At 38.1% G+C, this 26,891-nt stretch overlaps 1 protein-coding gene across 1 annotated transcript in view; it reads left to right on the plus strand.

Moving 5' to 3' along the window:
- The window catches only part of SLC7A11 (solute carrier family 7 member 11), a 106,815-nt gene that overhangs the window by 25,787 nt on the left and 54,137 nt on the right, over positions 1–26,891 (plus strand). Inside the window, exons 4-6 of the mRNA XM_027857562.1 lie at positions 2,459–2,584; positions 6,340–6,439; positions 12,746–12,790. Of these exons, the coding sequence (XP_027713363.1) occupies positions 2,459–2,584; positions 6,340–6,439; positions 12,746–12,790 (271 nt within the window). The remainder of the gene's footprint in view (positions 1–2,458; positions 2,585–6,339; positions 6,440–12,745; positions 12,791–26,891) is intronic.

Here is a 26,891-nt window from a genome sequence, read left to right on the forward strand (position 1 = left end):
GGGAATTGGATAAGTTACCTTTAAGGTTCTTTCCAAGCACAAATTTCTCTCTCTCTTTCTCCCTCCCAGGCCCGCTCTTGGCCCAGGCCAGGCTACTGATTTCAGCTCTGCTGATGACTACTTTTGTGGCATTGGCAAGTTAATTAACCTCTCTCTGTAAAATGAGACAGATGAACTAGTTGGCAAATCCCTTTCAGTTTTAAATCTAAGGTTCTATTTCCTTAGTATGGGGGAACTCCTGGTATAAAAACCTCTTCCACGTCTTCATATCAGCAATTGGTTTTAGGAAGTTACTTTGGGCCTATGGTCATATAGTCAGTCAGTCAATAAGCATTTATTAAGTGACCAGGAGGCCAAGGCCGGGCCAACTATGCGTCAGGCACTGTGCCAAGTACCAGGAAAACAGTCCTTGACAGCCTGATGGTGGAGACAGCATGAAAATAATAGTCTACAAACAATATATATGGGGGTACATACATTATGAGAGCATATAGGGGGTTAATTAGAAATAATCAACAGAGGACAGGGACTGGTATTAAGAGGGATCAAGAAAGACTTTTTGCAGAAGATAAGATTTTAGTTGAAACTTGGAAGCCAGGAAAGCCAGGAGATAAGAGGGAATGAATCGCAGGCATGAGGATAGCCAGTGGAAATGTCTGGAGCTGGCAGGTGGAATGTCTGGTCTGAGCACTGAAATTCAGAGGATATTTGAGAGCGCATGATGTAAAATGATTGGAAAGGTAGGAGGAGGGGATGTTTGTGAAAGGCTTTGAATGCCAAGCAGAGGATTTTATATTTGATCCTGGAGGTGAGGACCACTTAACTGAATAGGGGGTGGATTCGGTCAGAGGAGCTTTAGGAAGATCACAGTCAGTATATGTCCAGAATGCTTGAATTGAATTCAGATTATTTTGCCTAAGGTCAGTTCTCATTTCCCCTCTAAACCTATTATCTTACTCTACATAGTCTCCCTTCTCTTTCCCAAATACTCATTTTCAGTTCAGCCAGGGCAGTAGGAAGAACTAATAACAATAATAATAATTTACATATTGCTTCACAACCATCCTGTGAGTTATATAAATATAAATAAGTTATATAAATATGATGTTTATTTCCATTTTATCAGGAAGGAAATGGAGGCAAGGCAGATTAAGAGATTTGCCCAAAGTCACATAGGTAGTAAATGCTGAAGCCTAATGGAACTTGGAGTCTTCTAAGTCAAAGACATTTTGATGTTCAAGGCAGGAGCTAAGAGTTTAATTTCAAAGACTTTTGAAATGCTCAATTATAAAATTTTCTTTGTTGATGAGGGCTTAGTGCATCAAGAAAGTGGGTCTTTTATGTAACTGAATGAATGTTTTGAAAACATTCTTTACACACACACACACAGACAACACAGAAGCTAGAAGATACATATTCCCATTCTGATGACAATTACCCTCAGGAAATTAAAACCATCTTTAGTCATATGAAAAAAATGCTTCAAATCACTATTGATTAGAGAAATGCAACTCAAAACAACTCTGAGGTACCACATCACACCTATCAGATTGGCCAAGATGACAAAACAAGAAAATGATAAATGTTGGAGAAGATGTGGGAAAATTGGAACACTAATGCATTGTTGGTAGAGTTATGAAGTGATCCAACCATTTGGGAGAGCAATTTGGAACTATGCTCAAAGGGTTATAAAAATGTGCAATAGACTTTGACCCAGTAATAGCACTTCTAGGGCTGTATCCCAAAGAGATCATAAAAATGGGAAAAGGACCCACGTGAACAAAAATATTTATAGCAGCTCTTTCTGTGGTGGCAAAGAATTGGAAATTGAGGGGATGCCCATCAATTGGGGAATGGCTGAACAAGTTGTGGTATATGAATGTAATGGAATACTATTGTGCTATAAGAAATGATGAACAGGCAGACTTCAGAAAAACCTGGAAAGACTTGTATGGACTGGTGCTAAGTGAAGTGAGCAGAACCAGGTGAATATTGTACACAATAACAGCCACTTGTGGGATGACTAACTTTGATAAACTTAGCTCTTTTCAGCAATGCAAGGATCTAAAACATCTCCAAAAGTTTCATGATGGAAAGTGCTATCCACATCTAGATAAAGAACTATGGAGTTTGAATGCAGACAAAGAATACTATTTGTTCTTTTTTTTTCTTCTGTTTTGTTTTGTTTTCTCTTTCTTGTGGTTCCTCCTATTGGTTCTAATTCTTCCTTACAACATCACTAATGTGAAAATATGTTTAATAGGAATGTAAATGTAAAGCCTATATCAGATTGCATGCTATCTTGGGGAGGGAGGGAGGAAGTCAGGGGGAGAAAAAATTAAAACTCAAAAGCACATAGAAGTGATTGTTGAAAACTAAAAATAAATTAATAAAAACATAAAAAAATCCCCCCAAAACCCAATTACCTTCAGTAACTTTTCATTCTCTTTCCTTGCAGCCACAATCATGGCGCTGAATAGCGTGAGTGTCAACTGGACTTCCAGGATTCAGATATTTTTAACCCTTTGCAAGCTTATAGCCATTCTAATAATTATAGTCCTTGGAGTTATGCAACTAATTAAAGGTAGGCACTGGAAAGTAAATGCTTTTTGATGACTTATCTGCTTTTGTCTTCTCCCACCAAATTTGAGCTAGCACTAGCAGAATCTCTTAATGAGCTTCTGCTTGTGAAACTTAAGCTCTATACCACCACCTAATTGATTTGAGGTGTTACTACTTTGGGGGTGAGATGGTATTTATAGCTGTGTTCTATAACAAGAGGATGAAGCATGGACCCTGCATTGAAAATGAAGCCATACCAGATTGTCCCAGTGGAAAACGTTTTGAATGAAACTTTTCTAAGGCATCATAGAATTTTAGACCTAGAAGGATCTTTTGAAATGAGTTCATCTGGACCCCTCCCCCCCTTTAAATATATATTGTACATCTCATTTTATTTATTTATTTTAAAAGGCCTCCTCCTTTTAAAAATAGACCATTTTGTTTTCTCTTCTTTCTTTGAATATCTTTTGTTGGCATCATATATATCATCTTCCTGGTTCTGCTAAATTTGCTCTTCATCAGTTCACATTTTCCCCACATTTCTCTGAATTCCACATAACTGTCATTTCTCTGATGCAAAAATATCCCATTATATTCACATGTAGCACTTTGTTTAGCCATTTCCCAGCCAACCAGCAACTACTTTGTCCCCTCTTATTTTCTATCAAAACTTTTGCAGTAGGAATGGTAGCACCAATTTGTTTGCCACTTCTGGGTCTGCAAGAAGTGAAAAGGGGGTGGGGAATGTGTTGTGGGACACACATGTGGTGGCATGACAAGTTGTCTGAATTGGATATACTCTGGTTTCATGGCAGATGCCTAGATGGTCATGTGAAGCATGGTTTGAGCCATTTCCTGTTTAGTTTTACTAAATGCAAGGGCCTGCCCTATTATAGGATCCTGCTAACATAAGATCCTAATTAATACAATTCAATTCAACAAGTATTTGTTAAATCTCTACTATGTTTCATGTACTGTAATAGGCATTGAGGAGGCCATGTCTGGAGGCAGTGCAAAGACAGAAATGAGACAGTTCTTGCCTTCAAGGAATTTGTATTATACCTAGGAAACAACATGCATGCAGACATAAGTAAAAACAAATATATAAAGATAAATATTTATACCTAAATAAATATACGGCCAAGTTTTTTTTTTAATTTTTATTTTTGTTTTTTTGAGGGGTCATATAGAGAGAGCCACTAGCAGCTTGAGGGATCAGAAAGGGTGTCATGGAGGAATTATCCATTGAGCAGAGATTTGAAGGAAGCTAGAGATTCTACAGGGTAGAGGAAAAGCAGGAGTCTATTCCAAACATGAGGGACAAACTGTGCCGATGCACAGACACGGCTGAAGAATTGTGTGTGAGTAACAAGTTTGGCCAGATTATTGAGTATATGCAAGGGGACAATAACCAATAAGCCAGGAGAGGTAGGCCAGAGTTGGACTGAAGTGCTTAAAATGCTCACAAGAAATTTTATAGATTTATATACACACAGAGGTGGGTATCTTGGTTAACTTTGTTCAATTAAAAAATTCATTCAACAAACCTTTATTAAATTTCTACCACATGTAAGACACTGGAGATTCAAAATAAACACAAGTTAATGGTAATAATGATTATGGCTAACATTTATTTAGTGCTTACTCTATGCCAGGCACTGTGCTAAGCACTTTCATGAGCACAATCTCATCTGATCCTAACAACTACCCTAGGAGCTAGGTGCTATTATTATCCCCTTTCAACAGTCCCTCACTTCAAGGAACTTAAATTCTACTCTGAGGGAGAAGACAGAAGGGAAAGGGAAGAGAGGGAGGTGGCACACATTTAAAAATAAATCTATAATATGTTTAAAAAAGAATTTCCAGGGGTGGGGGGGAGAAGGTAATTAGTGATACTTTTTTCACTTTCAAACTTAATAATAAAATATAATATGTGCAAGAATTTTGCCATTGGGGGGAAAATATTGACTATCTGCTACTAGCTTTTCTCCATTCATCTGAGATCACCAGGTGTCATAAGACCTAGGTTCAAATCCTGCCTCTGACTTTTGCTATCTGTATTACCTTGGACAAGTCATTGAATTTCTGTAGACCTCAGTTACCTCATCTGCAAAATAAGGTCATTGTATTAGATCAGTGGGTCAACTTAAAATAGAAACAGGCCACTAGACAAAAACCAAACCTAGAAGATCACTGTAGGACTCATTGACTTAGAAAGCTACATGTTTACATTATGTTCTATTGTATTTTTATTTATTTTGTTAAATATTTCCCAGTTACATTTTAATCTGGTTCTGGCTGTACTCAGGAGTGTTTCTGGGTCTTGTGTGTTTATGAAACCTTGTGGTCAATTCCAATTTGGCAATCTTGTCCTAGCATGGGGTGATGGGGTTGGGGTATGTTTTTTTTTTTTTGTTGTTGTTTTGTTTTGTTTTTAGGCAATTGGGGTTAAGTGACTTGCCAAGAGTCACATAGCTAGTAAGTGTCAAGTGTTTCGTCTGAGGCCGGATTTGAACTCAGGTCCTCCTGACTTCAGGGCTGGTGCTCTATCTACTGATACCTAACTGCCTCTGGGGTATGTTTTTGCCAGGTTAATTTATAGTGTCAACAAGTATCATAGGAGCATAGACGTAGAGATGGAAGGGATTCCAGAATTCATCCATTATAGTCTCCTTAATTTTACAGATGAGGAAAATGAGGCCCAGAGAGATTAAATATTGTATTTTGCAATGCAAAACCGGTAGTAGGTCATAGAAGTGAAACTCATACCCAAGTCTTAGGATTTACCTTCAAAGCTCCTTCCACTGCACTGTTACTTCATTCAATATACTCAAGTAGGGTGAAATACTTAACCCAGGTGCTTTGAGAACTACTGCTTAGAAATACTACTTTTTTTTAACGTTCTTAAAAAACATGAAATGTTTATGCTTGACTCATAATTGAGCAATATTTTCTTTTCTTTTTTCCCCACTTAATGGTATTTTATTTTTTCCAATTACAGATAAAGATAGTTTTCAGCATTCACTTTTATAAGATTTTGAATTCCATGTTTTTCTCCCTTCCCCCTCCCCAAGACAGCAAGCAATCTGAATAGGCTATACACATACAATCATATTCAACCTATTTCCACATTAGTCATGTTGTGAAAGAAGAATCAGAACAAAAAGGGAAAAACCATGAGAAAGAAAAACAAAAACAAAACAAAGAGAGAAAACAATATGATTTGATCTGCACTCAGTCTCCATAGTTCTTTCTCTGGATGCGGATAGCATTTTCCATCATGAGTCTTTTAGAATTGTCTTAAATCATTGCGTTGCTGAGAAGAACTGAGTCTATCAAAGTTAGTCATCACACAGTGTTGCTGTTACTGTGTACAATGTTCTCCTGATTTTGCTCACTTCACTGAGTAATATTTTCAGTGTTAGCGTTGTTCTGGGCCTATGATCTTCATTAGTTTCGAGAACTCTGGTGTTGTTTGGAAACTCCCTCTAACTCTAAGAATCTAACTATATTCAAACTATAACTTATTCTATATTCTATCATTCTATAGTCTAACTATAATTTATAGTCCTTGACAGCTGCCTGAATCCCTGGGAGGTTAAGTCAACTTGTTCATGGCTCATAGACCTAAGGTCAAGACTTGAGGGCAAAGCTTCCTGACTCCTCCAAGGCTGGCCTTCTCTTTGCCTATTATGCCAAACTACCTCTCCAAAAAGTTTTTGTTGTTGTTGTTATTTAATAATCCATACAGTTATTTATTTTCATTTGGTTTTCTAGGTCAAACCCAGCACTTTAGAGATGCCTTTTCAGGAAATGATGCCAGTATTGTAAGATTACCATTGGCTTTTTATTATGGAATGTATGCATATGCGGGCTGGTAAGCTGATTTCTCTGTTTTGTAGCTTGATTCAGTGTGTGTATTTGTTCCTAAAGATTTTATTTATTTATTTTATTTTTTTGAAGGCAATTGGGGTTAAGTGGCTTACCCAGTGTCATACAGCTAAGGAGTGTCTGAGGCTGGATTTGAACTCAGGTCCTCCTGACTGCAGGGCCCTATCTTTGCTCTATCTGTTGTGATGCCTAGTTGTTCCTGTATGTTGTTCTTTATTTGGAATGAAGTAGTGCAGAGTGGGAGCCAGGGATACCGCTTCCCTCAGACTGTGACCCCTCTCTACCCTCGTACCCAAACGATATACCTGAGATTAAACAACAATGTGGTTTAGTTTTGAGTAAATGCCACTTTTCTAAGACTGGGAATGCATTAGATCAAGTGCAAATATTTATTAAGTACCCATTCTTTGCAGAGCACTGTGCGAGGGGGGAGAATAAAACATTTAAAGAAGTCATCATTCCTGTCTTTAAAGAGCTTATTTTCTAGTAGAAGTGTAATATACAATATTACATGCTAAGTGGATTAGAAAATTAGAACAAAGTACTATAGTAGGAAGACCTAACTTTAGGAAGAAATTTCTTGAAGAAGGTGACATTTGAGTTAGAAAAGAATTCTACAGGAGAAGATGGGAAGGTGGACCCTTCAGGGATAGGGTCAATGGGAACAATGGTATGAAGACTTGGAGAAAAGGAGCAACAGCAGTGACAGCCAGAAATAATGGGAACACCTTAGTGTGCATTAAAGCCCTGTCTTTAAATGTTGAGACAAGACGGGGCAGAGAGGAGCAAACAGTTCCTCCAGCAATGCCAACAACCTCTGATTTTGTTGGTGGGATGCAGATCACATAGAGTCTTACCAAGCTCTCTGAGGCTCAGGAAGGTTCTGAGTAGTGGCTTGGGGTGACTCAGGTAGCAAGTATCAGAGATAGGGTTTGATCTCAGACTTTCCTGACTTGAAGTCTAGTATGCTGCCTGCGACTATTCTTAATAGATATTAATACCTTGCTTATCAAAAATATCTTTTATCTGAACTTCTCAAGAGTCGTTTATACTGATTAATTCTCTTCATGTTCCCATGAGAAAGGGAAATATTTCAGATTAAGAAATCAGTCAGAGACTCCCAAGAGGTAAGATGACATTCAAAGACAGGGACTGGAAACCAAGATAATAAGCTCAGTCTTTTAGGACAGACCAATTCTATTTCAAAGTACCTGAACAAGTTTCTTAAATTTCTTAAATATCTGGAAATAGAAATATGTACAAAAACTGATTAGAGGCTTTATTTATCATAGAAATGTTGCCTTTTAAGCACTGTCCATGAGGATAACATGTGGCTGATGACATGGGACTTTGTATTTATTACTTTATTAGCAGAGCTGAATAACAAGTATCCCAGATAAAATCCCTTTCTTCCTGCCCCCTATCTATTTTCCTGCAATAGGACTAAATAGGACAAATGATCGTGTGTATTTCTAGGACTATACCAGGTGAGCCCAACAGATTACATAAATGACTGTAAACATAAAAGCCGTTATGGTCAATTCCCAAGTGAGCTGGATGGACTTTGACCATGGCAAAAAATTTTACACTGTTTGGTTTCCCCTTGCCCCAAACTTCCTACTGAGCTGCCTGTCTCCATTGGCATTTGATGTGTCCAAATTAATTTTTAATATTTGACATTGAGACTTTTTTGTTTGTTTGTTTCATAGGACCTTAGAGGTGAGACAATCTCACCTCCCGCCTAGCAGGAATATCTTTTAATCAACAATCACCAGTGTTTGCTTGAACACTTCTAGTGACAGGGTGCTCACTACTCTTGCCATTGTTAACTTGAAGAGTTATGCAGTATGATTAGCCAATAATTATCCACAAGCTATATGTCCTGAGAAAAATATGCATAATGCATTCCAAAATCATCGAAATGTATATATGTGTATGTACATACACACACTTTTTTTAATGGTTTTTGGTTACATCCATTTGAATAAGATTCAGTTAACTTCAATTCAACAAACAATTAGTTCCTTCAATGGACAAGGCACGGTACTAGGCACTGAGGATATAAGAAAAAGATGAAAGAGTCTTTGCCCCCAAGAAACTTGCATTCTGCTGCGGGTGGACGGAGATATAACAGGTGTGTAGGTAGTAATAATAACTGCCATTTTTATAATGTGTCAAAATTTGTGGAGTACTTTTCGTAGGTAGGATTGTGGATAGCTGGAAAGGACCTAAAGTGCATCCAGGCTAATCTCTTCATTTTATCAGTGCAGAAACTGACGCCAAGAGAGATTGTGACTTATCCAAGGTCCTACAGGGAGTAGTAGAAGTGAAATTTGAATCCAGGTCCCCTGACTCCAAATCTAGCGCCTCTTTCCACCCTTTCCTGAGGGGGTACCACACTGTCCTCTCAGGAGCTGACTGGACAAATAAATGGAAAGTATAACACAGATCTCATGGAAATATGAAAATCATATGTTCTAGGAATAAAATAAAGAAATACAGTACATAATCACTCACTGATGTGGAGTATTTGGGATAGGGAGATTTTGTGGTGGTGGGGAGGGGTGATGTGCATGTTTGTGTGTGGGGGGTAGGGGCTGAGAACTGAGAGGAGGGCAGAACACAGGCCATCTAGCTGAAATTAGGCATAGGGGAAAAAAACAAACAAACCATGAATCTTGTGGTCAGGAGATCTGGTTTTGAAACCCAGCTCTTTTCTGTATCAGGGTTAATGATGGGAATGGTAGTGATGCTAGCTCACTGTAAGACTCTGGGTTAGTTACTTCCTTTCTTTGTGTCTCAATTTCCCACTTTGCAAAATGCAAGGGCTAGAGTAGGAGAATCCTTAAGTTTCCTTCTCACTTTAATAGCTGACTCCAGTGGCCCTAGGAATGCCTTTTGGAATTCATAGCTAGTTGCTAAAATTTTTAATCCTCCCTAGGCAAAAGGCACTGAAAGAAAGCTTTCCTTGCTTAATCAGGGTTTGCATTGAGAAGGTCTCCTAATAGAAGTACTACAGTATATTGGAAGAATACTGTCAAGCTGCCAGGGCATTAGTGTGATATGTTTGCTTGTATATTCTGAGGGTGTTTTTTTCATTGCTATTCAAGTGTGCGCATTAACCTTGAAGCAATCTCCTTTCTTGACACATTCTCATGTCACCTGCAACGTTCTAAGAAATCCTGTCTCATTGCTCTAACTTTCAGGCTTTACATTCTTGCGCAATGCCTCAAGAGTGTCTGAATGTTTGACTTCCATGATGATTAAACAGAAATTCCTCATTTTTTTTTCTTTTTACTTCTTGGATAGGGTACATCTGAAGTCATAGTTCTGTAGGTGTAGAACTGGTAGGAAAGCTATCTTATCCAATCCCCCTATTTTATAGATGACAAAACTGAGACCCAGATTCTTTATCAAATTCATACAAGTAATTTAGGAGCAAGAGTTGGGATTTGAATCCAGGTCATAATTACTCCAGATTCATGGGAAGTGGAGTTTACTTGGTGAGGGTAGTTTATACAAGAATGGAAATGTTCAAAATGGTAGTCTCTACCTGAATATTGAAGATATAGATCAGACTGTGTGGATTTATGAATATTTTGGCAAAGTAGTAACAAGCACAACAATAGCAGACGTTACTAGAGAACTTTAAGGTTTGCAAAGAGGTTTATCTACATTTCATTTAGGACATTAGTCTAATCCCTTCTTTTTGCATCTCAGGCAACTGAGGTACAGAGAAGTTAAGATATTCACCCAGGTTCACAGAGCTAGTAAATATCGGGCAGTATTTGAACTCAGGTGTTCCTCACTCCATACCTAGCACTCTTTCCATTGGGCCACCTAGCTGCCTCTAAGAATCAGCCCCACTCTGATCTTGCCTGGGTTGGATATTATACTGAGCTCTGAGACTCCAAAGTCTTAGATTGGTGTCATTATTAGAATTCTCAACCTTTTAAAGAATTTTCCTACTAGTCTTTTTCCTCCTTTCTTCTAGGTGCAGAGGTACTAATTTCTAGTGAAGGCTCTTGGAAGATACTTTTTAGATAGAACCTTAAATATTTTCCCTTGGGCTTTAGGAATAAGTGTCCCTTACTGCCAGTTACTACCTGTGTGAGTTGGTCTCAACCTCCCTGGGCCTCAGTAACCTGTTCTGTAAAAGGATGGTTGATTGTTGTTCTTCCATACTCAAAGAGGACCAAAATGACATCATGTTGACGGGGTCAGTATACAGTGTGTCTGATTATGGCTGCCCAGACCAATATGAGCTCAGGTTCTACCATAGCTCAGTTACAAATAGCCCATATGAACATTTGAGTGGAAATGCCTCCAAATTGGTGCATCTCAAAAAGGATAGGTTTGAATTAGATGGTAACCAAGGCCCATTCCAGCTCTATATCTATGATCCTTTGATCCTTAGTCAGCCTTCCTAATCCTAGACACCTTGACTGTCAATGAAGCCTAAGACTACAGTAGTTTTCTTGGCTACAATAATCCATAATTAACTCATTGAACTTGCTGTCCACTAAAACCTCCACATATTTTTCAAGCAAATATATCTGGTCAAGCTAATCCTATCTTATACTTGCAAAGTTGATCTTTTGAACTCAAGTGTAAAACTTGAACTTTGAACTCAAGTGTAAATTCTTTTCAGATTTTGGCTTAGTTTCAGCCCAATGTTTCTCTGTGTCCATCTGGATTCCCCTAACTTGTTGATACATAGGATATAATACTGCACTGGCAGAATTGAGGCAGACTAGCCCATGCCTCTGTGTGGCCTTCAGTAATTGAGAAAGAAAGACATGTACAAACCAGATCAGAGAGGAAGTCCTTGCTTTATGAAATCAGAAAGTAAAGTTGTATGAAATAAGGAACTGGATGATAAATTAGAGGATTGAGCAAAGACATATCACTTGGAATAATCCATTCTTCAAGTTTTGGAATAAATTAGAAATGGGGCTAGAATTTAGAAGCTTTAGTTGAAAGATGATGATGATGATGATGATGATAAACTAGCTTAAGGAAAGGTTTATTAAAAAAACAAAAACAAAAAAAAACTGAGCCAGGGAATTGGGGGACCAGATAGTTATTAGAGCATTGAAATTCATAGATGGTTTTATAGTATTTCATGCTAGTCTTCCCATTTTTTTCTGAGTTCTTCATATTCCTCAAGAAAGTCATTTTCAAAAAAGAACAAAAGTGCAATAGGACCTGGCTACTTTTAAACCATGTGAAATCTAGAAATATTGCTTCTCCTTTCCCCTACTTTTTCCGCTCTGGACCATAACCATTGTATCACGTCCTTCAGAGTACATATCCCATGTAGAAGTATTCATCACACCTTGCTTTCCTTATCTGGCCAGAGCTACAGTTTCTGAAACTTGCGTTTTAGTCATTGAAATGAACACATGCGACTTTGGGCACTAACTTTTTAAATGGACTCATTGTCACTTTTGACTCACCAATTCAATGTCCTTCCATCAAAGTCATTTCTCCAAGCAGAGCTTGCCAAATATTCAGCCCTTGAGTCTTGAACACTGCTTGCTTGTTGCAAAATCAAGTCCGACATTTAACTGAGATGGAGCGAGACAAGTTTGACGATTTTTGTCCTAGGTTAATGGAAGGCTTTAAGTACATTGAACCTCACAAGCAGAAATTCAAGACATTTTCATCTCAGATACTCAGAGTTTGTAGCCACATTCATTCACCCAGTTAATGGTTATTTCATCTTGTCAAGCCCTTGGTTGCAATGAATTGCAATGAGCAAAATAGTATGTACAGAAAAGGTGACTTTAAATACATTTTCGAAGTAAGTCTTAATCCGCATAGTAACCATGGCACTGTTTTTTAGTGAGGCTTAAATGATAATGCTTTGTCTTCAATTTAATCCAATTCAAATAAATTTCATTCCACCAGCATTTATTTATTTTTTTTCCTTTTTAGGCAATTGGGGTTAAGTGACTTGCCCAGGGTCACACAGCTAGTAAGTGTCAAGTGTTTGGTCTGAGGCGAGATTTGAACTCAGGTCCTCCTGACTTCAGGGCCAGTGCTCTATCCACTGTACCACCTAGCTGCCCCACCTCTACCAGCATTTATTAAGCAACTTCTCTCCACTAGGGGCTGTATGAGGTGCTGGGATACCGAGACAAATACAAAGAGAAAAATGAAATAGTCCTTGCCCTCAAGGAGATTAAGTTCTACTAGAGGAGTTTATGTTTACTTTGTAGACTTTAAATTGCTATATAAATATCATTAGTTGTTGTTCTTTCCTACTCATTGAATTCTTCTCTGATAGGTTTTATCTCAACTTTGTTACTGAAGAAGTAGAAAATCCTGAGCGGTAAGTACCAATATATATATTTTACTTTTGTTTTAAAACATTTATTAAAGCTAACATGCCAGCTTAGAGTACAGACAATTCTGTGCGCTGTTTATCTCTCTATCCTTTCACCCCCCAAAATAAATGAGATCTATTTGAATTCTGCCTAAGACATCTGTTATTTTTAGAATAAAGTAACCTCATTGTGTATTCTACTTTCCTGACTGGTTCTAGAAGTAGAAAATCCAAATGGACAGAGGCCCATCTTATGTAGCTAAACACTTGACCAATGGCTTCTATGTGTACAATATTATGTTTATTTGTGGATTCCCCTACCACCAAAATAACCTAGTATGCAAAGAGAGTTCCTATAGATAGTGGTTTTAATTATTCAGAGTCTTTATGGAAAATCTTTTTCAGGGACTGGGGTCATTATAATGAGTAATTTGTATATGAGAACATAGAACTCCCTCCTCTCCCACTTCAAGATGGGATTTTCTATGTATACAAACATAATACATATGTATATGTGTGTATGTGTATACACATGTATGTTTATCTGTATGTATGTATATATATATGTGGGTATATATATACACACACACATAAATGTATATAGTACAAATGGGAGGTAACTTCAGAGGGAAGATACTAGCAAGGGACAGGAAATGACCATTAAAGGCCTTTTGAAGAAAGTGGGATTTGAGCTGAATCTTGAAAAAAAATCAGAGAAGCCAGGAGGCTTTGATGAGGAGGAAGAACATTCTAGGCATAGAAGACAACCAGTGAAAAGACACGGGATGTCTTCTGCTAGGAACATCGAAAAAGTAAATGTCACCAGATTGTAGAATACACGGAGAGGAATAAAGTATAAGAAAATTGGCAAGCTAGGAAGGAGCCAAATTGCAAAGGCCTTTAATAGTCAAAAAAACCTTTTTATATTTGGTCCTGGAGGTAAGAGGCAAAGAGCTACTGGAGTTCACTGAGTAGGGGAATAATATGGTCAGTCCTGTGCTTTTGGCCACCTGATTGGAGAATAAAATGAAGTGGGGATGGACCTGCGGCAGAGAGATGGATCAGAAGGCTATTCTAATAGTCTAGGTGTGAAGTGATGAGGGCCTACAGCAGGATGGAAGCTGTGTGAGTTGAGAAGAGGCAAGGAGGTGATGTGTGTGGGAAATGTTATGCAATTAGAGACGAAACGACTTGGCAACAAATGAATATGTGGAGTGAGTGGGAGCCACCTGCGGAGGATGACAACAATTTTGGGAGCCTGGGTGACTGGAAGAGGGCAGGGCCTTCGACAGCAATAGGAAAATTTGAAAGAGGGAAGGATTTGTTTGGACATGTCGAGTTTAAGCTTCATCTAATGGAAATTTTTTACAGCATTGTTGAGATTTTACGTTGTTAGCTAGATCATAATTAGATGATAATCACCTTGTCAGACTGCATTTGGAATCCTATATTCAGTTTGGACTGTGCTACACACTGATCAGTTGGAGAAATAGGACATGTTTAGCTGAGAGACGAGAAGCCTTAGGGTTCGTAAGGAAGCTATGTTTAGGTTTCTGAAGGGTTGTCAACTGGAAAAAAGGATTAGATGGTCTGCTTGGCTTTGTAAAGCAGAATTAGAATCAATTAGTGGAATGGTAATAATAACTCATATTTCTTATAGGATTTTATGATTTGCTAAACACTTTCTTAAAATAACCCTATGAGGTATTATTAACCACTTCTGTCTCCATTTTACAAATGAGATAGCTGAAACTCAGATGAAGTGATGGACCTGGGATCACACAGTAAATAGCAAAGGTAGGAACCAAATCCAGTAACTGGTGGTAGATGACGAGAAAGAGGATTGTGGATAAAGCACTGGGCCTGGAATCAGGAAGACTTGAGTTCAAATATGGCCTCAGAGATTTATTAGTTGTGTGACTCTGGATGAGTTACTTAGCCTCTGCCTACCTCAGTTTTCCTTACATGTAAAATGGGACTAAAATCCATCCCTAAAATGCCCCTACCTCCCAGGGTTGTAGTAAGGATCAAATGAGATATTTGTAAAAGTTCTTATATCATTGCTTCCTTATCTCCTAGGTCCAGTATTCTCTCTATTACACTATGGTGGCTCAATGGAAATTGAAGACAGCTAGATTTAGGTTCAATAAAAAGAACTTCCTAACAGCTAAGGCTATCCAAAAAAAAAAAAAAAAAAAAGAAAAGAAACTTCCTTGGGCAGTGTTAGTGTTACTTTCACTAGAAGTCTTTGAGTAAAGGTTGGGTGACCACTTTTTGGTCATTTTGTTGAGTAGATCCTTGTTCAAATATTTTTTGGATTAGATGGCTCCTGAGGTCTTATCCATATCTGAGATTCAGTGAAAAGCTGAATCAAAAACTTGAGTGCCTATGGTTTCTCAATCCAAATTAGGCAAATTATGCAATTTTGACATGTTGGATTGTCAGACAGTAAAGAAATTTGGCAAAGGACAGTTTACCAATGTTTTCAAACAACTCGACCTATAGCACTTGGTTTGTACTAAAAATTTTACATGGTCTAAACTAACTTTCATTCAGATCTATTGATTTTTGAAGACCAGGGCATAGTGGCTGGAGAGTTGATGAAAGGATATGGCTTTCTTGATAGTTTGATGGATCTGTTGCTTTGAATGGGGTAGAAAAGAATTCTTCACCTCTTGACAGCATCACTAACTTCCCTTCTTCTTTAGTATCTCTGGGAAGCGGCAAACTACTTTAAAAAATTTTAAAACAAATCTTTTAATTCATCAGTCCACTTGAGTTTCACATAGATTAGTCAGCTGGTCATTCCTTAGAGGCCTAAATTATCATAGTTTTAATGACAACATAGTTAAGGGATTGCTTTTAAATGATTACTTCAAACCATTTCAACTAGTCATTTTTTAAATATTAGAAGTACGAAACACCAATACACCTTATCTTATAGCTATATTGTTATTATTATTATTATTATTTTTTATTTTTCAAATACATGACCCAAAAATTGCAATATATAATATGCGGAAACAAATGGAAATATTTTTTCCTGTATTGCCCTCACCCAGTGGTCCATTAACAATACCTAATATTTTATAGCATTTTACAGATACAAAGTACCTTTTACATAATCTGATTTGATCCCCACAACCAATCTGATGAAATAGGTCGCATAAATATTCTTATCTTCATTTTACAAGGAAGAAACTGAGCCCTTGAGTTATGGTGCTTACCCAAAGTCACACTAAATAATGGAGCCAGAAATCTTTGGTCTTTTTCCAGTGGTATACTTAAGATTGAGTGACAACCACTCAGTTAGTTCTTGGTTGTAGACACACAAATCTCTGGCTCCTTAGATGCATTCTTGTATTTATTATATATTCTTGTATGTATTGTATTTATTGTACAAATTATCATATATATCCAAGTCATGAGAACAACTCAACCAGAAGACGTGGATAATGCTATAAATTCCACATTGTCTGAACTGACTTCCATTTACATCTATATAGATTTGAAATATGTGGGCATAGTGCTACCTTCAATGAAGTAAATGTGTGAGTGGGCTGATAGATTCATGATTTATGGGTATGGTAGAAAAGACAGATTCACCTACTGCTTTTGGTAAGAAGTATTGTAACATGCTATAAGGTTGTAGAAATAACTAAATTTTGAAAGTACCAAGTGCTGATTTGGAGTATGAAAAGACTCTGGGAGAGTAGTTAATTCTTTGAAAGCCCTTGTGTCCTAGGAACTGTTAGTTTGAATGAAATGATGTATGCAAAGTGCTTTGCTAATCTTAAAGTGCTATGCAAACTTATTATTATTATTAAAATTATTATTATTATTATTGTCTTCTGCTAGTGTAGGTGTGTACAGAATGGTCTAGATTCAGTTAATGGTATTTTGTGATGGAAGATATCGAAAAGAACATCTTGTCCAGTCCCTCACTCCATTATTTTATAGATGAATCAACTGAGCCCTAGAAAAGTGAAATAATTCTCCCAAACTAACACTGGTAGTAGAGAGCAAGGCCAAAATTTTAGCCCAGGTCTGCTGGCTATAACCAGTGTTCTTTCCATTATAATACTCTATTTCTTCAGTTCAATGCTTTAAGGATTGATAATTTTATCTGTGTTTGTATTCCTTTTACCAACAGTGAGCAGATGCATTTTGAGAATTGTTTTGATGAAAAATTCACCACCTCTGAGACCAAGGTGGCGATGAAACCCTTTAAACTTAGCAAGACTGGTTCTCAGACAAGAAATAGTCTATCACCTATCATGGATGTGAAGTCTGTCAAAATGAGTAGATTAGTTAGATGTTGTTCTCTTTGAATATTCTTTGACAAGTCAGGATAACGCCATGCTACTATGAGGCAATGAAGTAAGGTTAAATAGGTCATTTTTCTCATTGTCGTTAGGGTACCTGTTTTGCTCAGAATAGTACTTCCAATGACCCGGGATAACCAAATACTAGAGAGGCATTGGGACAATGGTAACTAAGGAGCAAGTTTGTCATTACTTCTATAGCAAAGTGTATAATCTGAACAATAGCATTTTTCAAACTCTCTTCTCCTAATAAATTCTTGGGTTCTTTAAGCTTTTGAAAAGAACAGAAATTTTTTTAACTTATATTGGCATGAATTATTTTTCAAACTTCCAGTGCTAATTATAATTCCTATTCTTCCCCTCCCTCCTTTTTATGATTGTTTTTATAGTTACTTAAAAAAATAACCTTAAAAGGTCAACTTTTTTCTGTGCAGGAATCCTTGAGTAGTGGAATTGCACTCAGCTTTCCTTATAAACATTTAAAAAATTTGTATATTATTCAAAAGGCATATGGACTTCTTGTAAAGTGATTTCTATCCTTTTAAGGTGAGATTATACATTGTCCAAGATAATGGGAACCTACACGTGATAAACACAATTAGGTATTGTGGCAGGCTGGTTCTCTTGTAGCTTAGTTCCAATATTAGAACAAAATGAGACACTCATAGGTCATTCAACATTCAACAGAAAGAGATTTATTTAGTAATAGCATAGAAAAGATACTCAAGGAGACAGCTCCCATAGGGGGTAGATGTGGTAGTCTTTCATTCCATGGGGAAATGCACCTGGTAATCAGAGTTGCGTGTGGTACCTTGGGACAGCCAACAAATTTTAAGGGGCCTGACTCTCTCGCATTGGCGAGCATCTTTGTCCCGTTAGGGAACTAGGGAGCCACGTGAAGGACCCTGAAAAGTATGTTTCTACAGCTTGGTAGGTTGAATTTTGATCTCCTCAGCCAATTAAGGCTTTATTGACTTTTAGGGAACACACCAAAACCAAAAACTAGTCTTAGATTGCAGGGTGACAAAGACCTGGGCTATCACAATTATTAAAAAAAACTCAAAAACTCAACCCCGAGTCAACCAGCCTTTCTCAGGTGATTTTAATCATTCCAAGGGAATTTAAGGGTGTTTTTAATAGAAGGTCAAATAACATCAGCAAATAAAAATTTTAGCACAACCTTTCCAAAATCTGACGTCAGCATAGATTTAGATCTGGAAGAAACTTTAAAGGTCATCTAGTCCAACCACCTCATTTTGCAGATAAGGAAATCGAGACACCAAGAGATTAAATGATTTGTCCAAGGTCACAGAGATAGAAAGTGACAGAGCTGGGATTCAAACTCAGATTCCCTGACTGTAGATTCAGTGCTCCTGATAAACGATTTCACATTTGTGCTGTGCTTCCAGATTTACAAAGGACTTTTTTCCCCAGTAGCCCTTTTGAGGTAATCATGCTGTTAGAGGCAGGTCTGATGTCTGTACCTATTAGTTCAGGCTGAAGGATGGAGTGAAATGAAACCCTCAATAGGTTACTGAACAATTAATGAAAAGAAGTATACTTAGCTTTAACAGAGAAAGGATATACAGTAGCACTAAGCTCTGGCACGTATGACCCCTCTCATCTCCATATGGAAATACCTCATCTGGAGATTTATGTCATCTTTGATATCCACAAAATCTGAAGGGCATAGATTCCATGTGGAGACCTTTTTTTTTCTTTTTCTTTCACTGACCTTTTACGCCTTCAGGTGACAACAAAGCCATTTGGTTTTCTTTTTTTAGTGTTTACATTGTTGTCATTGTGTAGGTAGATATTTTTCTTTTGTTTTAGCTTTTTTCACTTGTATGAGTTCATATAACTCTTCCTATGAATCCATAAATTCCTCATTTCTGCCATGTTTTACACAATAACATTCCATTTATTCATGTACCATATCATACCCTACCATTCACCAATACCAATTTGTTTCTATTCCTTTGCTATCATACACAATGCTGCTATGAATATTGTGTTACATATTGGACTTTTATTCCTATCTTTGACCTCCTTGGGATATATGCCCAGCAGCGGGATCATTGAGTCATCTATAAAATTTTTATGAGAATAATTAACATTCAGCAAGGTTGCTTTTAAAGTTCTAGGGGTTGACACAATTAGTCATTTATGGTAGGGGTAGACACATAATGTCATTTATGACTAGGAGCATTTGGAGAACCTTACCATCAGTAGGTTCTATTGTACAGAATTTTTAAAATAGGTATCATTTTAAGACTTATTGCTCACCTTAATGAAATCTCTTTAGTTGAATTAATTACTTTATACTGAGGCTTTCTTAAATCTTTGAATACACGATTGTGTGTCAGGCATATTTCTCAGAAAAGAAGTAGAAACATGGATTTTCCAGTTAAATTGTTGAATAATGATGACTCCAAACCAATTCAACAAATCATTTTATCCCAACTGATTTGCACTAGATAAACCATTAATGGTTAGGCAGAGTGGGACCTTTGCACTTGCAGTAAATTAAGATTTGAAATTTCATCAGATAACCTTGAATTACCTTCGATAACTTCCATTGGAAGTGAATATTTAGGGGCATTGATTAGAGAAGTTAGTACAGAATTTCAAATGTGAAATCTCTGGGATTTGGGGGACAGGGAAATAACTGGCAAAGGCAATGTTGGAGGAGGGACTTATCTGGTACCTCTTCACTTTTCCATTCTATTCATCAAACATTTGCTTCATGCCTACTGTATACAGAGCAATTTCTGAGGCACTTCCCATATAGAAGATGCAGGATCCATGGCTTCATAGAAGTTTCAGTCTAGTTTTAACAAGTAAAAAAGATAGAAATTATATCAATACATTATTTTAAGCACACACTATCTTGTTTGATTGCATAAAAAGATCTTAAATAGCAACATTTGATTGAATAATAAAAAATAATATTCTTCAGCAAATTCAATTTTGTGCCAGATACAGCAAAGACAAACAGGAAAGAACCGCTACTCTCAAGGAGCTAGACTAGGGAAAAATAACATACACACTGGTAAATGTACATAGAATAGGTCCCGAATAATTACATAGTAATTTGTTTTTTTTCTGTTTGTTTGTTTGTTTTTTTTAGGCAATTGGGGTTAAGTGACTTGTCCAGGGTCACACAGCTATTAAGTGTCAAGTGTTTGGTTTTTGGACTCAGGTCCTCCTGACTTCAGGGCCGGTGCTCTATCCACTGCACCACCCAGCTGCCCCCAATTACATAGTAATTTGGGGGGACAACAAAAGAGCACAGGAAATCAGGGAGATCAGGAAAGGCCTCATGTAGGCTGTGCATTGAGGGAAGCTAGGGATGCTACAAGGAAGACTTGGGAAGGGTGTGTGTTATAAACATGGTGGACAACTTGTTCAAAGACATTGAGGAAAGGGATAGAATTATGTCTGCGGAGAAGAGAAAGTAGGGCAGATTGTCTGAACATAGTGTGGGAGGGGAAGCAATGTGAGGTAAGTCTAGAAATATAGGACAGAGCCACTCTGTAAGGAGTTTTAAATGCCAAATAAATGAGTTTGCATTTTATCCTAGGAAAATAGGTAATAAGAAGGCACCGAAGCTCAGTGAGTAAGGCAGATATGTGGTCAGACTGCAACCTTAATAATATCAGTCTTGTAGTAGTATGGAAGATGGATTGGAAAAAGTAGATAGAGGTAGAGATTGGAGTCAAGGAGGACTGTTGGGAGGTCATTGCAATAGTCCACATTAAGGACTGATGAAGGCCTGAATTACAGAGGGAAGGAGACGAATGTGAGCAACGCTGTGGAAACAGTGATGGTGTAATCACTGAAATCTGGTTTATTTAAAACATTAGGTATATTTGCATCTATAAAAGGTAGTGTGGCACAGTGTATGGAATTCTAGGAATGGAATCAGGGGAGACCTGGCCTTAACTCCACTTGTCATTAACAGGTTGGTGGAGGGAGTTCCTCATATTGAGAAAATCATAGTACATTCATGAATATTTGGATTTATTTCTTTTTTGTTGACTTTTGTGGTCATAAGTGAAACTTTGCTGTCATAGTTGTATCTGCAAATTCAAAATGTAAACACGGAGAAACTTGTACAAGAAACATAATGAACAATGAAATCATTTTAATTTTTCTTAGAATGTGTTATGCAACCACAGACGTCCAAGGTCTTGTTTTTTTTTCTTTTCTAGATCTTACATTTATTTTGTTATTTATTTAATGTGCTCTGAAATGCAGAGAATCATAATTTATTTAGAAAAACTCTACCTTTAAAAAGTACACACTGTGCTTTTCAAAATATTTAAGGTTTTCTGTCTAGAACAAATGACAGAGGTGTTTGGATCTAGTCCAAATGTATAATTTGTAACATTTTGTAAGGAGATATAGGTCCAAATTACTTTTGGGAACTAGGGAGAGGAATGATGATTCCTTCCTCATTGTGACTTGCTGAGGCAAATGTGTTTCACAATGAGTCACAATTGAGCATTTTCAGGTATGCTGCAACATGCACCTGGCCCCTGGGTGGAATGATTCAACATCTTTAAATGTCCTCCTCCACCTTCTTGGTGGGGATAAAATGATCTTGATGGAAGTCTTGAGAATTAGGATAGATGTATGAAAATGGTGACTTTGGTGGTGATGGCGGAGGGGAGTGGTTTCAAAATATACAGGAAGTACAACTGGGATTTACACTAGGAATAGGATATTTATTCATAATTGCAAGGTTCATTACATAATTAGAAATAAAAATGACAAGTCCCTAAGTGACACCTTCAAGGTAACTTCACTCTAATCAAAGTCTCTTAAATTAAATTATACTAAAGTAAAGAAGAAGGGAAGAGAATAAGCATTTATTAAGTACCTACTATATGCCAGATGCTGTGCACCCACAGGCACCCGCATAAGTGATGATGAAGGCCTGAACTACAGAGGTGGCTCTGTGAGTAGAGGGAAGGAGATGGATATGAGCGATGTTGTAAAAACATTGATAGTATAAGAATTAAATTTGCATCTATTAAAGGAAGTGTGGCATAATATATGAAATTATTTTTTGCATTTTACAAATATTATCTCGTTTATCACAACAACCCTGCAAAGTAAGTGCTATTATTATCCCCATCTTATAGGTGGGAAAACTGAGGCAGATAGAGGTTAAGTAACTTGCCCAGAGTCACACAAGTAGGAAGTATCTGAGACTGAGTTTAAACTCAGGTCTTCCAGACACTAGGCCAGTGCTCTATCCCCCGCACCACCTAACTACCTACAATGCTTGGTCTTCTTATATGGACAAAACATAACAAAATCCCCTTGAAAGGTGTATGTAATGAATCTAATCAATCAATGAGCAGGTGTTTATTAAACACCTATTATGTGCCCAGGTGGTGTGCTAGACATCGGGTATATAAATACACTGTATTAAAGGAGTTTGCATTTTAATGGGAGAGACAACAAGGATATATACAAATATAGATAGTGAAAATGGAAGGAAAATATATACAATTTAGTTAAATGCAAGGTAGTTTAAGAGGGAGAGCCCTAATAGGAAAGAGGATCAGGAAAGGCTTTATGGAGATAATTTTTTGAGCTGTGTCTTGAAAGAAGGGAAGGATTCTGGGAGCTAGAGCTAAGGAGGGAGAACCTTATGGGCACGAGGGAAGACCAGTGCAAAGGTTTGGAAATAGCAGACAGGGTGCCATGTGTGAGGAATGGAGAGGACATTTGGCTAGATTGCAGAGTGCAGGAGGGACAGTAATGTCCAATGAGGCTGAGAAGATAAGCTGAGGCCCAGGTGGTGAAAGGGTTTAAAAGCTAAATTGAGGAGTTTACATTTTATTGTAGAAGTAATAGGAAGACACTGGAATTTATTGAGTAGGGGAATGGCACGGTCAGATATGCACTTTAAAAAAATGACTTTGGTAGCAATGTATATAATAGACTGGAGAGGGAAGAAACTTAAGGCAGGGAGACCAATTAGGACATTAATATAAAGGTTAATGGAGTCAAAGTCATTATTTCCTGACTAGCTATTAAAGATCACCTCGAGTTTATTGGAAGCTTGTGAAGGAATAGCCACAATATCCTGGTCAAATTCTTGATTGAGTTGTAATATTTTGGATTCCTAAAGGGTTGGCCTTGAGTCTTCTAAGTATATAATATGCCGCATCAACAATGGAACTCCCTCTGTGGACCTGGGTTCAAAAACCAGCTTTGTCATTTACTGCTTAGGTCATCTTGGGCAAAAACCCCTTTACTTCTTTCTGTAGGCCCAAGCTTCCTTGTCTGTAAAATAAGAGGGTTTGGGCTAGATGACTTTCCAACTCTGAAGCTGTGATCTTATATTCCGTAAATGTCACTCATAGAGCATTACTTGGAAGGTTTTTTTTTTGTTAGTATGTTTTATTTGGATCTGTTATTTTATTAGTGTTGGGAATTCTTTGTGAGAAAATGACTTATATTAATGAAGAATGGCAACTGTTTTGTAACTTACAAAATCTTAGAAAGTTGCTTTGTGAACAGAGATGTTAAGCGAATAGCCCATGGTCAAACAGCCAATATGCATCATAATGGATAGAACAGGAATCCAGGTGTTCCTCACTCAGAGGTTCTCACTGCCTCACTGATGTTAAAGCACCAGACTTCGGTTTGAGGAATAAATGAAAACTAGGGTAACATTTTTGAGAAATAAATGCAAGGCTAACATATGGTACCTGAAGGCAATCTCAAGAAACACCTGTGCTTAAAAAGCAAATAAACCACACAAGGAACTCAAGTCTCTTAAACTCTTTCTATAAATAGGGGTTCTTAACCTGGACTTCACAGCTCTACCCCTCAGGGGCCGTCCCATGGGTAAAGTTCAGGAAATCGATGAACTCAGGATGGGAAAAAATGCATCTTTATTTCCACTAACCTCTACTTGACATTGAGCATTTCCTTCAAATATTTAAAAAACATTCTGAGAAGGGATCTATGGGCTTTACCAGCTCCAAAGGGGTCCACGATGGAAAAAAAAATCTCTTCTCTGTAAGATGACATGATTAGCAAATTATCCATATATTTATTCTTTTTTTTTTAATTGAGCCCTTTTTTCCCCCCAAATATCCTGACTTTGGGTTATAAAGTAGGTTTGGTGCAGAAGGCGCCATCTATCATTGTTTAAGAAGTTACACAGTGCAAAGAACATATCATTGAGATGTATAGTGTTTGTAAACTTGCTCTGCAATTGATAAATCATATCTGAGGCCTCTGGAAAGCCCACAAATGAATTGCTTTGCTATGACCTTCGGGACTGAGTTCAGTCAGTTTGTCTATTAGACTTTTCCAGTGTTCTTCTCACTTCATTTATTCCTTCTGTTCTAAAGAGCTAGCAAATAGTGGACTGGCGGCAAGTTCCTAAGGTTTGATATCATCAGTCATTTTAGAAGAGCCAAGGTAGCCACATGCTCTGAATAATCGACTTTAATATCTGGTTTAAATAATCTCAGTGTCATGTTTAATTAATACTTTGTCTGGCACCAATTTATATTAATTAGGGCCTGAAAGTCACCACACCTTGTCTCAATGAGATCTGAAAAGAAAAAAAAACAACAACTTGGTTTTAAGATGTCTAAAGGGATTGCTGATAACTGGAAAGGGAGGACAGCCAAGTAGGTTAAGTTGATTGGAACTTTCAGGGGCTTCAGCAGAGCTACAATTAAGACTTCTGGCAGGTGGAGCAGCAGTGGAAAGGGTGGAGGTTAAGTAGGAAAGGAGAGCTTAAAGGAATGAGGTAGACTGGATATAGAAGTCATGGCACTTGAGGGAAAGGAAGGTTCTGAGCCAGGCACAACCCATGGGAAAGTAGGGTGAGTGAAGTAGAAGTCTGGAGGTGATAATGACAAAGCTCTGGACAGGATGGAGCAAATTGTAAGGGGGAAGCTGAGTGATAGTGGCATAAAATTGGGTGGAAAGTGGCAATGGAGAAGAAAAAGTATGCCAACTCCTCCTAGTGGCCCTCTGTATCAGGAGGTTTGGGGAGGAAGCAGTCGGTCTTAGAGAGGGGGCTAAGAGATGAATGAATGAATGAACGAATAAATGAAAGAAAAAGAGATTAAGCACTTATGTGCCAAGCTGACTGCTGAGGATATGAAGAGAAAAGTAGACCAGTCTCTGCTCTCAAGGAGCTCACATTCTATTAGGGGAGACAATTCATAAGGAAGGCTTCAGCTCTAAATGAGATGGAAAGATTCCGTGGTCCTTAGGATGTAGCGACAAGACAGGCATTGATGATACCTTTTTTTTTTTTTGAGGCAATTGGGGTTAAGTGACTTGCTCAGGGTCATACAGGTAGTGTCAAGTGTCTGGTCTGAGGCCAGATTTGAACTCAGGTCCTCCTGACTCCAGGGCCAGTGCTCTATCCACTGCACCACCTAGCTGCCCCTACACCTCTTCTTTGATATCATTATTCAATATCACTCTTCCCAGGGATCTTAGATTCAGGTCTTGGACTATCTTCATCAGAGTCTGAGGAGAGGTGGCTAAGGGGGTAGTAGTGGTTTGACTCACCTGGCACATGCTGCTTCTTATTTCTGCCCTAAGTTAACCTTGCTGTTTTGGCTCATCTGGCTTTCCTGTCCTGTTGCTTGGCAGTTAGTGGGTCTGGCTCTTTCTCTAGAGGAGTTCCTTCCCTAGATCATGGCAGAGAAGGCTGGGCTGGAAGTTGGAATGGTGGTATGGTTGCTGCTGTTACTCTCAGGACTCTGAACCTTTTCGCCTGTTAGTGGGAGTTGGTCAGAAGTTGTTGCTGGTGGTGACGAGAAAGATAGGCTCCCTGTACACAATGATTTCTCTCCTCACCAATGGCTGTGGGGCCTGGGCTGAAAGAAAGTCTGGTGGTTTAGGGTGGGGGGAGCAGGCTCTCAGGTTCAGCACCCTGGACTGTCCTTATCAAGGTCTGAAGGGAGATGGTCATCAAGGTGTCAGTGGTGGTCTGTCTGGGTACCAGGCGCCTTCTGCCTTCCCCTCAGGGTGCCTTGCTGCTTCAGCTAGGCTGCCTTTATCTTCTTTTCTGTTGTGCTTTCTGGAAATCTCCTTTTATCCTAGATATCTTTCTATCACATTTCTTGTACCTTTCTGGTGCTCATGGAAACCTAGCAATCTCTTGAACACACCAACAGCTCTTGGCACCCTTTCAAAGGCTGGCTGCCCTTAATCTTATACCTCAAACACAGAGGGCAGGAGGAGGGAGTTGGCTTACTCTTTACTTTTTTTTTTTTTTTTAATAAATGCTTGTTTGTTTGTTTGTTTGTTTTTTTTTTTTTGGTTGGGCAATGGGGGTTAAGTGATTTGCCCAGGGTCACACAGCTAGTAAGTGTTATGCGTCTGAGGCTGTATTTGAACTCAGGTCCTCCTGACTCCAGGGCTGGTGCTCTATCCACTGCTCCACCTAGATGCCCCCCTTACTCTTTCCTTAATGTCACTTTCTGACCCTCCCTGTCTCACCATGTCTCAACAGTTGCCTCTCTTTTAAACTTCTGGCCATATTCTTGTTAGTGTAATTTGTGGATCTGTGGATCTCCAGATCAATTTCCCTTTTCCCTATAGGTTCAGTACCTGACTGACATCTGTATGGAGTATTTTTAAGTGAAGGCTGCATTTCAGGGAGTAGCAGAGGACAGAATGTGAGAGGAAGAAATGTACAATAACATTAGAGGGGAGTTCTAGAGAGCACAGCTAAAAAAAAAAAAAAAAAGGATCGAAGGAGAAGATATGGACTGAGGAGG

Source organism: Vombatus ursinus, unplaced genomic scaffold, assembly GCF_900497805.2.
Source record: "Vombatus ursinus unplaced genomic scaffold, bare-nosed wombat genome assembly UNPS02012179.1, whole genome shotgun sequence".
Taxonomy (NCBI): Eukaryota; Metazoa; Chordata; class Mammalia; order Diprotodontia; family Vombatidae; genus Vombatus; species Vombatus ursinus.